The sequence below is a fragment of the Hyperolius riggenbachi genome, chromosome 8, assembly GCF_040937935.1.
Source record: "Hyperolius riggenbachi isolate aHypRig1 chromosome 8, aHypRig1.pri, whole genome shotgun sequence".
Taxonomy (NCBI): Eukaryota; Metazoa; Chordata; class Amphibia; order Anura; family Hyperoliidae; genus Hyperolius; species Hyperolius riggenbachi.
In genome coordinates, this window is record NC_090653.1 from 290,741,913 (window position 1) to 290,755,933 (window position 14,021).

Consider the following 14,021-nt stretch of genomic DNA (forward strand, 5'->3'; position numbering starts at 1 on the left):
TCAGAGGAAGGAGCAGAGTCCTCCTGCAGCACAGTGTATATCAGGAGAGGGGAGTTAGATGAAGGAGCAGAGTCCTCCAGCAGCACAGAGTATATCAGGAGAGGAGGGTTAGAGGAAGGAGCAGAGTCCTCCAGCAGCACAGAGTATATCAGGAGAGGAGAGTTAGAGGGAGCAGCAGAGTCCTCCAGCAGCACAGAGTATATCAGGAGAGGAGGGTTAGAGGAAGAAGCAGAGCCCTCCAGCAGCACAGAGGATATCAGGAGAGGAGAGTTAGAGGGAGGAGCAGAGTCCTCCAGCAGCACAGAGTATATCAGGAGAGGAGAGTTAGAGGGAGCAGCAGAGTCCTCCAGCAGCACAGAGTATATCAGGAGAGGAGAGTTAGAGGGAGGAGCAGAGTCCTCCAGCAGCACAGAGTATACCAGGAGAGGAGAGTTAGAGGAAGGAGCAGAGTCCTCCAGCAGCACAGAGTATATCAGGAGAGGAGAGTCAGAGGGAGGAGCAGAGTCCTCCAGCAGCACAGAGTATATCAGGAGAGGAGAGTTAGAGGAAGGAGCAGAGTCCTCCAGCAGCACAGAGTATATCAGGAGAGGAGAGTTAGAGGAAGGAGCAGAGTCCTCCAGCAGCACAGAGTATATCAGGAGAGGAGAGTTAGATGAAGGAGCAGAGTCCTCCAGCAGCACAGAGTATATCAGGAGAGGACAGTTAGATGAAGGAGCAGAGTCCTCCAGCAGCACAGAGTGTATCAGGAGAGGACAGTTAGATGAAGGAGCAGAGTCCTCCAGCACCACTGAGTATATCAGGGGAGGAGAGTTAGAGGGAGGAGCAGAGTCCTCCAGCAGCACAGAGTATATCAGGTGAGGAGAGTTAGAGGAAGGAGCAGAGTCCTCCAGCAGCACAGAGTGTATCAGGAGAGGACAGTTAGAGGAAGGAGCAGAGTCCTCCAGCAGCACAGAGTATATCAGGAGAGGAGAGTTAGAGGGAGGAGCAGAGTCCTCCAGCAGCACAGAGTATATCAGGAGAGGAGAGTTAGAGGAAGGAGCAGAGTCCTCCAGCAGCACAGAGTATATCAGGAGAGGAGAGTCAGAGGAAGGAGCAGAGTCCTCCAGCAGCACAGAGTATGTCAGGAGAGGAGAGTTAGAGGAAGGAGCAGAGTCATCCAGCAGCACAGAGTATATCAGGAGAGGAGAGTCAGAGGAAGGAGCAGAGTCCTCCAGCAGCACAGAGTATATCAGGAGAGGAGAGTTAGAGGAAGGAGCAGAGTCCCCCAGCAGCACAGAGTGTATCAGGAGAGGACAGTTAGATGAAGGAGCAGAGTCCTCCAGCAGCACAGAGTATATCAGGAGAGGGGAGTTAGATAGAGGAAGGAGCAGAGTCCTCCAGCAGCACAGAGTATATCAGGAGAGGAGAGTTAGAGGAAGGAGCAGAGTCCTCCAGCAGCACAGAGTACATCAGGAGAGGAGAGTTAGATAGAGGAAGGAGCAGAGTCCTCCAGCAGCACAGAGTATATCAGGAGAGGAGAGTTAGAGGAAGGAGCAGAGTCCTCCAGCAGCACAGAGTATATCAGGAGAGGAGAGTTAGAGGAAGGAGCAGAGTCCTCCAGCAGCACAGAGTATATCAGGAGAGGAGAGATAGAGGAAGGAGCAGAGTCCTCCAGCAGCACAGAGTATATCAGGAGAGGAGAGTTAGAGGAAGGAGCAGAGTCCTCCAGCAGCACAGTGTATATCAGGAGAGGAGAGTTACAGGAAGGAGCAGAGTCCTCCAGCAGCACAGAGTGTATCAGGAGAGGAGAGTCAGAGGAAGGAGCAGAGTCCTCCAGCAGCACAGAGTATATCAGGAGAGGAGAGTTAGATAGAGGAAGGAGCAGAGTCCTCCAGCAGCACAGAGTGTATCAGGAGAGGAGTTAGTGGGAGGAGTCCTCCAGCAGCACAGAGTGTATCAGGAGAGGAGAGAGGAAGGAGCAGAGTCCTCCAGCAGCACAGAGTATATCAGGAGAGGAGTTAGTGGGAGGAGTCCTCCAGCAGCACACAGTGTATTGATTAATTGCCTTTCTAACTAGTTCTCTTCTTGATCAGGAAACTCCAGCTGCCACAGAAGCTCCTCCCACCACCACTGAGGCTGAGAGGGTCGAAGTGGAAAACGTTAAGCCAACACCAACGACCTACGAGTACAACTACGGCACACACGAGGACTACTACTCCCCACAGCCCTATGAGGACAACTACTCTGAAGTCGTCGTGGATGAAACAGAGGAGAGAACCAACGTGGATGGAGACTCCATGGACAGGACTGTTGAGGTCGTCACCAGCACCGTAACCGTCGTCAGCAAAGTCAACGTAAGTCCTGATACCATTCAGAGGATTGAGGTGGCCAAACCAGGAGTGCTGCCAAATAACTGATTCACCATAACAGCCAGGCTCCCTCTAGTGGCCAAACCAGGAGTGCTGCCAAATAACTGGTTTTCCATAACAGCCAGGCTCCCTCTAGTGGGCAAAATCCTACAGATGCAATGGGGGGAGTGGAACCACAGCAGGGTGATCTCACCATCGTGGGAGGGGAGGAGACACAAACCACTGCAGGGAGATCTCACCATTGTGGGAGGGGAGGAGACACAAATCACTGCAGGGAGATCTCACCATTGTGGGAGGGGAGGAGACACAAACCACTGCAGGGAGATCTCACCATTGTGGGAGGGGAGGAGACACAAACCACAGCAGGGTGATCTCACCATTGTGGGAGGGGAGGAGACACAAACCACTGCAGGGAGATCTCACCATCGTGGGAGGGGAGGAGACACAAACTACTGCAGGGAGATCCCACCATTGTGGGAGGGGAGGAGACACAAACCACTGCAGGGAGATTTCACCATTGTGGAAGGGGAGGAGACAGAGACTACTGCAGGGAGATCCCACCATTGTGGGAGGGGAGGAGACACACACTACTGCAGGGAGATCTCAGCATTGTGGGAGGGGAGGAGACACAAACTACTGCAGGGAGATCTCAGCATTGAGGGAGGGGAGGAGACACAAACCACTCCAGGGAGATCTCATCATTGTGGGAGGGGAGGAGACATAAACCACTGCACGAAGATCTCACCATTGTGGGAGGGGAGGAGACAGAGACTACTGCAGGGAGATTGCACCATTGTGGGAGTGGAAGAGACACAAACCACAGCAGGGAGATCCCACCATTGTGGAAAGGGGGAGGGGGAGACGCAAACTACTGCAGGGAGATCTCACCATTGTGAGAGGGGAGGAGACACAAACTACTGCAGGGAGATCTCACCATTGTGGGAGGGGAGGAGACACAAACCACAGCAGGGAGATCTCACCATTGTGGGAGGGGAGGAGACACAAACCACTGCAGGGAGATCTCAGCATTGTGGGAGGGGAGGAGACACAAACCCCTGCAGGGAGATCTCACCATTGTGGGAGGGGAGGAGACACAAACCACAGCAGGGAGATCTCACCATTGTGGGAGGGGAGGAGACACAAACCACTGCAGGGAGATCTCACCATTGTGGGAGGGGAGGAGACACAAACCCCTGCAGGGAGATCTCACCATTGTGGGAGGGGAGGAGACACAAACCACAGCAGGGAGATCTCACCATTGTGGGAGGGGAGGAGACACAAACTACTGCAGGGAGATCTCACCATTGTGGGAGGGGAGGAGACACAAACCACAGCAGGGTGATCTCACCATTGTGGGAGGGGAGGAGACACAAACCACTGCAGGGAGATCTCACCATCGTGGGAGGGGAGGAGACACAAACTACTGCAGGGAGATCCCACCATTGTGGGAGGGGAGGAGACACAAACCACTGCAGGGAGATTTCACCATTGTGGAAGGGGAGGAGACAGAGACTACTGCAGGGAGATCCCACCATTGTGGGAGGGGAGGAGACACACACTACTGCAGGGAGATCTCATCATTGTGGGAGGGGAGGAGACACAAACTACTGCAGGGAGATCTCAGCATTGTGGGAGGGGAGGAGACACAAACCACTCCAGGGAGATCTCATCATTGTGGGAGGGGAGGAGACATAAACCACTGCACGGAGATCTCACCATTGTGGGAGGGTAGGAGACAGAGACTACTGCAGGGAGATTGCACCATTGTGGGAGTGGAAGAGACACAAACCACAGCAGGGAGATCCCACCATTGTGGAAAGGGGGAGGGGGAGACGCAAACTACTGCAGGGAGATCTCACCATTGTGAGAGGGGAGGAGACACAAACTACTGCAGGGAGATCTCACCATTGTGGGAGGGGAGGAGACACAAACCACAGCAGGGAGATCTCACCATTGTGGGAGGGGAGGAGACACAAACCACTGCAGGGAGATCTCAGCATTGTGGGAGGGGAGGAGACACAAACCCCTGCAGGGAGATCTCACCATTGTGGGAGGGGAGGAGACACAAACCACAGCAGGGAGATCTCACCATTGTGGGAGGGGAGGAGACACAAACCACTGCAGGGAGATCTCACCATTGTGGGAGGGGGTGGAGACACAAACCCCTGCAGGGAGATCTCACCATTGTGGGAGGGGAGGAGACACAAACCACAGCAGGGAGATCTCACCATTGTGGGAGGGGAGGAGACACAAACTACTGCAGGGAGATCTCAGCATTGTGGGAGGGGAGGAGACATAAACCCCTGCAGGGAGATCTCACCATTGTGGGAGGGGAGGAGACACAAACCACTGCAGGGAGATCTCACCATTGTGGGAGGGGAGGAGACAGAGACTACTGCAGGGTGATCTCACCATTGTGGGAGGGGAGGAGACACAAACTACTGCAGGGATATCTCACCATTGTGGGAGGGGAGGAGACACAAACCACTGCAGGGAGATCTCACCATTGTGGGAGGGGAGGAGACAGAGACTACTGCAGGGTGATCTCACCATTGTGGGAGGGGAGGAGACACAAACTACTGCAGGGAGATCTCACCATTGTGGAAGGGGAGGAGACACAAACCACTGCAGGGAGATCTCACCATTGTGGGAGGGGAGGAGACAGAGACTACTGCAGGGTGATCTCACCATTGTGGGAGGGGAGGAGACACAAACTACTGCAGGGAGATCTCACCATCGTGGGAGGGGAGGAGACACAAACCACTGCAGGGAGATCTCACCATTGTGGGAGGAGACACAAACCACTCCAGGGAGATCTCACCATCGTGGGAGGGGAGGAGACACAAACTACTGCAGGGAGATCTCACCATTGTGGGAGGGGAGGAGACACAAACCCCTGCAGGGAGATCTCACCATTGTGGGAGGGGAGGAGACACACACTACTGCAGGGAAATCTCACCATTCTGGGAGGGGAGGAGACACAAACCACTCCAGGGAGATCTCACCATCGTGGGAGGGGAGGAGACACAAACCACTGCAGGGAGATCTCACCATTGTGGGAGGGGAGGAGACACAAACCACTGCAGGGAGATCTCACCATTGTAGGAGGGGAGGAGACACCTATTACTGCAGGGATATCTCACCATTGTAGGAGGGGAGGAGACACAAACCACAGCAGTGAACAGAGGCGCCAAAAGTATAAGATTAGATTAAATGAGCTTAAAAACCAACTTAAATGGCAAAATTGAAGGAGGAAGTGGTGGTCCAACAATCTGCACAATGATTCAAGTTAAGTGCCTCTGACAGAGGCGCTTAATTTGAATCCTTGTGTAGATTGTTTGATACTCCTCCCTATATTGCCTGATGAAGCAGGGTTGAACCTGCGAAACGCGTTGCATTTCTTTTTGGAGTTCCTAATAAATGTGTTTGACTGTCTGAATCGCAGTCGTTGTTGTGACTGCTTGAGGGAGGTAAGACCACCACTTCCTCCTTCAATTTTGCCATTTAAGTTGGTTTTTAAGCTCATTTAATCTAATCTTATACTTTTGGCGCCTCTGTTCATTGTATACAATTTTGAGTCCACCCTTGGTGGAGGGTTGCTACCCTTTCTTCCTGTCTACAGAGAGCGACTTCTTAATCCTGAGTGGGGTCAGGACAATCTCCCCACCTGCCTTTACAGTGGTTGCCTAATGGTGACCCTGACTTGTGAGTATCTAGCAATACAAACTTATTGCCACCTTGTCCAGTACGAATTACACTATTGGGGCTCTTGGTGTTCCCTGTTTTTACAAACCACAGCAGGGAGACCTCACCATTGTGGGAGGGGAGGAGACACAAACTACTGCAGGGAGACCTCACCATTGTGGGAGGGGAGGAGACACAAACCACTGCAAGGAGATCTCACCATTGTGCGAGGGGAGGAGACACAATCCACTGCAGGGAGATCTCTCCATTGTGGGAGGGGAGAAGACACAAACTACTGCAGGGAGATCTCACCATTGTGGGAGGGGAGGAGACACAACTACTGCAGTGAGATTTCACCATTGTGGGAGGGGAGGAGACACAATCCACTGCAGGGAGATCTCACCATTGCGGGAGGGGAGGAGACACAATCCACTGCAGGGAGATCTCACCATTGTGGGAGGGGAGGAGACACAAACTACTGCAGGGAGATCTCACTATTGTGGGAGGGGAGGAGACACAAACTACTGCAGGGGAATCTCACCATTGTGGGAGGAGAGGAGACGCAAACCACTACAGGGGAATCTCACCATTGTGGGAGGGGAGGAGACGCAAACCACTACAGGGGAATCTCACCATTGTGGGAGGGGAGGAGACACAAACTACTGCAGGTTGAGAGCTCACCATTGTGGGAGGGGAGGAGACACAAACTACTGCAGGGAGATCTCACCATTGTGGGAGGGGAGGAGACACAAACTACTGCAGGGAGATCTCACCATTGTGGGAGGGGAGGAGACACAAACTACTGCAGGGAGATCTCACCATTGTGGGAGGGGAGGAGACACAAACTACTGCAGGGAAATATCACCATTGTGGGAGAGGAGGAGACACAAACCACTGCAAAGAGATCTCACCATTGTGGGGGGGAGGAGACACAAACTACTGCAGGTCGAGATCTCACCATTGTGGGAGGGGAGGAGACACAAACTACTGCAGGGAGATCTCACCATTGTGGGAGGGGGGGGGGGGAAGACACAACTACTGCAGGTCGAGAGTGGCTGCAGATTGACGTCCCATAGCGTTGAGCTGGATTAAACAGTGCAATGCTTCAAATCTTTAGAGTTTTATTTGATTGTGAAATCCATTAAAAGCCGTTCCTTTGCTTTGGGTGGAGTTACGGTAACTGTAATGATCACATATTCCGACATGCTAATTTGTCAGATGTTCTCGATGCTCATTGATTCTGTTGTCTCTTCTTCCTGGTTACAGGGTTCATCATCGGTGAGTGGTGGAGGAAGCTCTAGACAGACCGAAAGTGTGGATGGCGACTTTACTGAGGAGACCATTAACACCTACGACAACATCTACGACTATAATGATCCGGACTTCGACAAGGATGAAGATCTGAAAGGATCTGCCGTCATTGTCCCCGATTATGAGGTAACTACAAGCCACGCCTCCTATGACATCACCTTACATGACATCACTAGCTAAAGATTTGGCTCAAGGGCGACACCTGCAGGATAGAATCCGGTACTGACCTCCATGTGGATAAAACTGCTTCCCTGGCTGATCTGCTAGAGCAAGAATGCAGAGGGGGAGAGACAAAACACCTGATCTGTGTACAAGAAGGCGGTACCAAGGAAGCTTTTACCTCCCTACTGCTGCCTCCGTCACTGTGCTGCGCACCATCACACACATGCACAATGTACCGTATCCTCAATTACAGTTCACCAATGTTGCTTCCAAATTTTTGCAAAAATTCATTTTTGAATTAAAAAAAGGACATTTTCGATTTCAAGAAAATTTTAGCCAAAATACATTCCATTTTCGCAATATGGCAAAAATTCACAAAATCACAAAAAATAGTTTATTTAGCACAAAAATTCACAAGAACTCGTTTATCTTTTTAAATTCACAAACTTATTACAAAATGATTTTCAATAGCATTTTTGCTCGAAAGTCAAATCTAATATTATGTCCGCAAAAGTTAACGCGGAAAGAATATTGGCATTTATGCTCATCGTAGGGCTCCTACACACCCCAAGTTTTGAGGTTACCCCACCCCCCCTCGATCTACCTCTGTGCAAATTTGCATTGCAGCCCCTGAGCCCCACTGGTTCATAAGATAGGGAATCAGCAGGGCTTGGGGGCAGCACATTTGCACAGGGGTAGATTGGGGGGTCTCCTCCATACCCCCAAAATTTGTAGTGTGTACAAGGCATTCAATGTAAAGAATTTAGGGTGAAATGTAATTGAGACTATACATTGCGCATGCTTCTGATGACGCACAGCGCAGTGACGCAGGCTGCAGAGAAAATAGGATCCTGCTGTGCATGTGGGTGAGGAAATGCGCTGACATAGCAGGAAAACGTGACTGGCAGCAAATCCTGTCATTGCACCTGCATATATTTTTACAAATGGATGAACCTTTCACAGCTCTGAGATTCTGCTTGAGGTTTAAAGGAGGCATGAAATCAGGGGATATTGGAAGGCACAATTGTTAGAGGATCACTTCAGCGAAAAAAAGTAAGTTAAAATCTGACAGAATGGACAGATTTTGGACTGGTTCATCTCCTCATGGTGGATTCTCAGGGTTTTCTTTGTTTTTAAAAGCATTTTCAGAACGGCAGTTTAACCACTTCAGGATTCTGCGTAGGCTTAACTACGCCCCTGAATGCTGAAGTGGATTGCATTCCATGTCAGTTCACGGAGCGTGAGTTGGAGTCTAACACACTTTTAGTAGAAAAATACATATATTTACATAGATCTGTCCATAAGTCCTGAAAAAGGGACAAATGAGGAGGAAAGAGGGACAGAGGGACAGGGCTCCCAAAGAGGGACAGCTGAGAGCTATGCTGGATTGTGTCTGAATCCCGTGTTTGCAGCCGTGTTTGGTGTAACATCTGGCGGGTGTCTTGCAGATCTCCGGAGGTGCCCGGGGCGAGAAGGGGCAGAAGGGAGAGCCGGCCATCATTGAACCGGTAAGTCGCGATCTTTTTATTCTTATGATGATCCGTGTGACTTTATATGTGACTGGTGCGTTTAGCTTCGGTTCAGCCTCAAAGTGTAAATATTCCTGCAACATATTTGTAGTTTGAGAAGAACATCTTCTGATTGTGATTCTCATCAATCACTAACTTTACAGCAGATAAAAATACATAAATAACTCTCATCAATTCCAAAGCTAGAATTCTGCAGTTTTCTTGCTGTAAGGGGAAATGCGTTTGATACACAGCAGTGCCCTCCTTTGGTCGGTCTGGGGATTGCATCTGCAGAAAAAATTATTTTGCATTTTTGAAATTCTGTTCAGCAGCAACAGTTAGGATGCCCTCTCAGGGCTGGTGCACACCAAGAGCGATTCTGAGCGCTTTGTAAAACGCTTGTGCTCTGAAAAGCGCTTGGCTAATGTATCTGAATGGGATGGATCACACTAGAGCGATGTGATTTTCTCCCAAATGCAAACGCGGCTTCCGCAGCATTTCTGCTGATTTCTGAGGCAATTCAGCCTCAATGTTAAGTATAGGAGTGTAGAAAATCGCTCTGAAAAGCGCTAGATCAGAGCGATTCTCCAATCATTTTTGTTACAGAAGCTGTTCAGTTAAACGCTCCAAAAATCACTAGGCATGCTTAGAAAATCGCTAGGTACATGCCTAGAATCGTCTTTAAAAAATCACTTCAAAAAACGCTAAGCGTTTTTCTTTTACGCTAGCGCTTCTTGGTGTGCACTGGCTCATGCTTATCCCTGCGATTATTGGTCATTTTTTTTTCACATTTCTGATTCTGCATTTTGCATTTCTTTTATCCTATTTTCTTTTCTTTCTTTTTTTTTTTGCATTTTTTGATCCAAATTTTCGCATTATGATTTTTCTATGCCTATCAGTGAAGTTTAATTGACATACATTTGCATGCAATTATCCATACATTCGCATTTCCATTGACTTGAACTGTATGCGATTTACGTGTCCATTATGGGAAAAAATGCATGTAGGCAGGTTTTTTGTTTTTTTTTTTCACACAAAATCCGGATCTGAGAATTCGCACAACAATGCATGTTAATGTGATGCCATTGGCGTGCAGCAGATGTGAATTCACAAAAACGCACAAGAATTCTGTTATTTGTGCGGGGTGGCCTAAAGACCGTTTCCCACTACACCCAATTCTCTGCGTTTTCATAATCCATTCCTATTTGCTTGTAATTTGCCAAGCGCCAGGACAACGGGTGTCTGATTGAAATAACGCGGGGCGCTCACATCAGTGTAATGTGATTACAAGGCGCACGATGGTCCTGCTGTTTTTTTGTTTTTGTTTCTTTTCCTTTTTGCTTTTTTTAAGCGTTTGTGTAGTATGCCCAGGCATGACGGTAGTGGAAATTGCGATGCAATGACACACATTTGCGATACCGATTGCGTTTTCCAATGTGAAACAGTCCCCATGTGGTGTTTATGGATTTCGTGATATGAAACGAGTAGCATGCTATTCCAATCTAATGGAATTAACCAGCGGAGGCTATCCTGTCTCCAAAGCTCTGTCTCCTGATAAAGTGGATATTGGAAAAAAGCTAAATTACAGAAAATTGTGTTACAAAGCAGAAGGATTAGCCTAATAAATTGGTCCCTCTTCGGTGTGGACGGGGAGAAGCCAGTGTTGGCGGTTCGTCTTCGGTGTGGACGGGGATAAGCTAGTGTTGGCGGTTCCTCTTTGGTGTGGACGGGGTTAAGCCAGTGTCGGTGGTCCCTCTTTGGTGTGGACGGGGATAAGCCAGTGTTGGTGGTTCCTCTTTGGTGTGGACGGGGTTAAGCTAGTGTTGGCGGTTCCTCTTTGGTGTGGACGGGGTTAAGCCAGTGTCGGTGGTCCCTCTTTGGTGTGGACGGGGATAAGCCAGTGTCGGTGGTCCCTCTTTGGTGTGGACGGGGATAAGCCAGTGTCGGTGGTCCCTCTTCAGTGTGGACGGGGATAAGCCAGTATTGGCGGTTCCTCTTTGGTGTGGACGGGGTTAAGCCAGTGTCGGTGGTCCCTCTTTGGTGTGGACGGGGATAAGCCAGTGTCGGTGGTCCCTCTTTGGTGTGGACGGGGATAAGCCAGTGTTGGCCGTTCCTCTTCAGTGTGGACGGGGATAAGCCAGTGTTGGCGGTTCCTCTTCGGTGTGGACGCGGTTAAGCCAGTGTTGGTGGTCCCTCTTCAGTGTGGACGGGGATAAGCCAGTGTTGGCGGTTCCTCTTCGGTGTGGATGGGGATAAGCCAGTGTTGGCGGTCCCTCTTCGGTGTGGACGGGGATAAGCCAGTGTTGGCGGTTCCTCTTCAGTGTGGACGGGGATAAGCCAGTGTTGGTGGTCCCTCTTCGGTGTGGACGGGGATAAGCCAGTGTTGGCGGTTCCTCTTCGGTATGGACGGGGATAAGCCAGTGTTGGCGGTTCCTCTTCAGTGTGGACGGGGATAAGCCAGTGTTGGCGGTTCCTCTTCGGTGTGGATGGGGATAAGCCAGTGTTGGCGGTTCCTCTTCGGTATGGGCGGGGATAAGCCAGTGTTGGCGGTTCCTCTTTGGTGTGGACGGGGATAAGCCAGTGTTGGTGGTTCCTCTTCGGTGTGGACGGGGATAAGCCAGTGTTGGCGGTTCCTCTTCGGTGTGGGCGGGGATAAGCCAGTGTTGGTGGTCCCTCTTCGGTGTGGACGCGGTTAAGCCAGTGTTGGTGGTCCCTCTTCGTTGTGGACGGGGATAAGCCAGTGTCGGTGGTTCCTCTTTGGTGTGGATGGGGATAAGCCAGTGTTGGCGGTTCCTCTTTGGTGTGGACGGGGATAAGCCAGTGTTGGCGGTTCCTCTTTGGTGTGGACGGGGATAAGCCAGTGTCGGTGGTTCCTCTTTGGTGTGGATGGGGATAAGCCAGTGTTGGTGGTTCCTCTTTGGTGTGGACGGGGTTAAGCCAGTGTCGGTGGTTCCTCTTTGGTGTGGATGGAGATAAGCCAGTGTTGGCGGTTCCTCTTTGGTGTGGACGGGGATAAGCCAGTGTCGGTGGTTCCTCTTTGGTGTGGATGGGGATAAGCCAGTGTTGGCGGTTCCTTCTTGGTATGGACGGGGTTAAGCCAGTGTTGGCGGTTCCTCTTCGGTGTGGACGGGGGATAAGCCAGTGTTGGTGGTTCCTCTTTGGTGTGGACGGGGTTAAGCCAGTGTTGGCGGTTCCTTCTTGGTGTGGACGGGGTTAAGCCAGTGTTGGCGGTTCCTTCTTGGTGTGGACGGGGATAAGCCAGTGTTGGTGGTTCCTCTTTGGTGTGGACGGGGTTAAGCCAGTGTTGGCGGTTCCTCTTCGGTGTGGATGGGGATAAGCCAGTGTTGGCGGTTCCTCTTTGGTGTGGATGGGGATAAGCCAGTGTTGGCGGTTCCTCTTTGGTGTGGACGGGGATAAGCCAGTGTTGGTGGTTCCTCTTTGGTGTGGATGGGGATAAGCCAGTGTTGGCGGTTCCTCCTTGGTGTGGACGGGGTTAAGCCAGTGTTGGCGGTTCCTTCTTGGTGTGGACGGGGTTAAGCCAGTGTTGGCGGTTCCTCTTTGGTGTGGACGGGGTTAAGCCAGTGTTGGCGGTTCCTCTTTGGTGTGGATGGGGTTAAGCCAGTGTTGGCGGTTCCTTCTTGGTGTGGACGGGGTTAAGCTAGTGTTGGTGGTTCCTCTTCGGTATGGATGGGGTTAAGCAAGTGTTGGCGGTTCCTTCTTGGTGTGGACGGGGTTAAGCCAGTGTTGGCGGTTCCTCTTTGGTGTGGACGGGGTTAAGCCAGTGTTGGCGGTTCCTCTTTGGTGTGGATGGGGTTAAGCCAGTGTTGGCGGTTCCTCCTTGGTGTAAACATTTGACTCCTGTTAGGTCAATAGTTTTCCCAGATGTCTGAAAAACCAAACAAGCCAAAGAGAGGAACAAATAGTGAGTGGTGGGCCAGATGTTCCTTCCGCGTCCACCCAGGACGGTCTCCTGCGCCGGTAATGGCAAGCATCTTCTTACAACACCCCAAACACGCAGCTCTCATGGAGATCCTGAAACACGTCCGGAATATATCTGACAAAATATGAGGAAGAAGGTCTCCTCACCTGGCCATACTCGCACCCATATTTCTCATCCATTCCTGCCAGTCATCTATTGCTAACCAGTCAGTTCATTTTGGATAAATCGTTTATTGTGTGGATGTGGCTGATCGCTGTGTGGGGAAGGGTGGGGCATCGATGCCCCAGTAGATTTCTATTGTAAGTTATTGAAAGGGCGTTTGCCTGGTAGGGTAGGAATCAATCAATTATTTGACAGGGATAGATCAGCTTGGGATATGCCATAATTGACCTGGGTATGGTCTAATTTTTACCAGTACAGACCAATGACAAGTGTTCCTTTTAAAGTGTACCCGAGGCGACATGTGACATGAGATAAACATGGCTATGTACAGTGCAAAACCTATTAATAACCAGTTTGTTTTACGCGATTTATTTTTCTGCCTGAAAGAGTTAATTTCTAGGCATGGAAGTGACAGCTTCTGTCTTGTTGGTAACTTGTCAGGAATACAGTAAGCATCACTGATATGAAAATGACAGCCATAAAAGTTTTCCTAGTACATAGCAAGGAAATGAACAGCGCTACTTAAAAACAAATGAGTGCCTACCTGCAAAAGAGTGCAAGCCCCACTTGTGGAATATAATACACACTGAGCATACACATGACCTGTCTACCACTAGAGGATGTTGGTTTCCTGTAACAGCTTGCATGCAACTCGTTAAGCACTCGTCCCTCCCACTGCGAAGAAGTCAATCCTCCATGGGAGGGGACCTAACACTAACTAAATCCTACCTATGCATAGCCTGGGTGGGCCACTAAGTAAAATCGAAAATTGCGCAAAAAGTGGGATCAGCGCACCACCAGGCCGCCTCCGATCAGAGGTGCGCTGAGCCCCCCCAGAAACTGCAAACGCACCTTGAACCCAAACAGAGGCTCTGCATATACACCAAAGAAAAACTAACAAGTGGG

General features: G+C 50.4%; 1 protein-coding gene across 2 annotated transcripts in view; it reads left to right on the top strand.

Moving 5' to 3' along the window:
• The window catches only part of COL5A1 (collagen type V alpha 1 chain), a 468,893-nt gene that overhangs the window by 208,647 nt on the left and 246,225 nt on the right, over window positions 1–14,021 (top strand). For both annotated transcript variants that reach the window (XM_068249145.1, XM_068249144.1), the window contains exons 7-9: window positions 2,073–2,333; window positions 7,299–7,469; window positions 8,954–9,013. In XM_068249145.1, coding sequence (XP_068105246.1) covers window positions 2,073–2,333; window positions 7,299–7,469; window positions 8,954–9,013 — 492 coding nt within the window. The remainder of the gene's footprint in view (window positions 1–2,072; window positions 2,334–7,298; window positions 7,470–8,953; window positions 9,014–14,021) is intronic.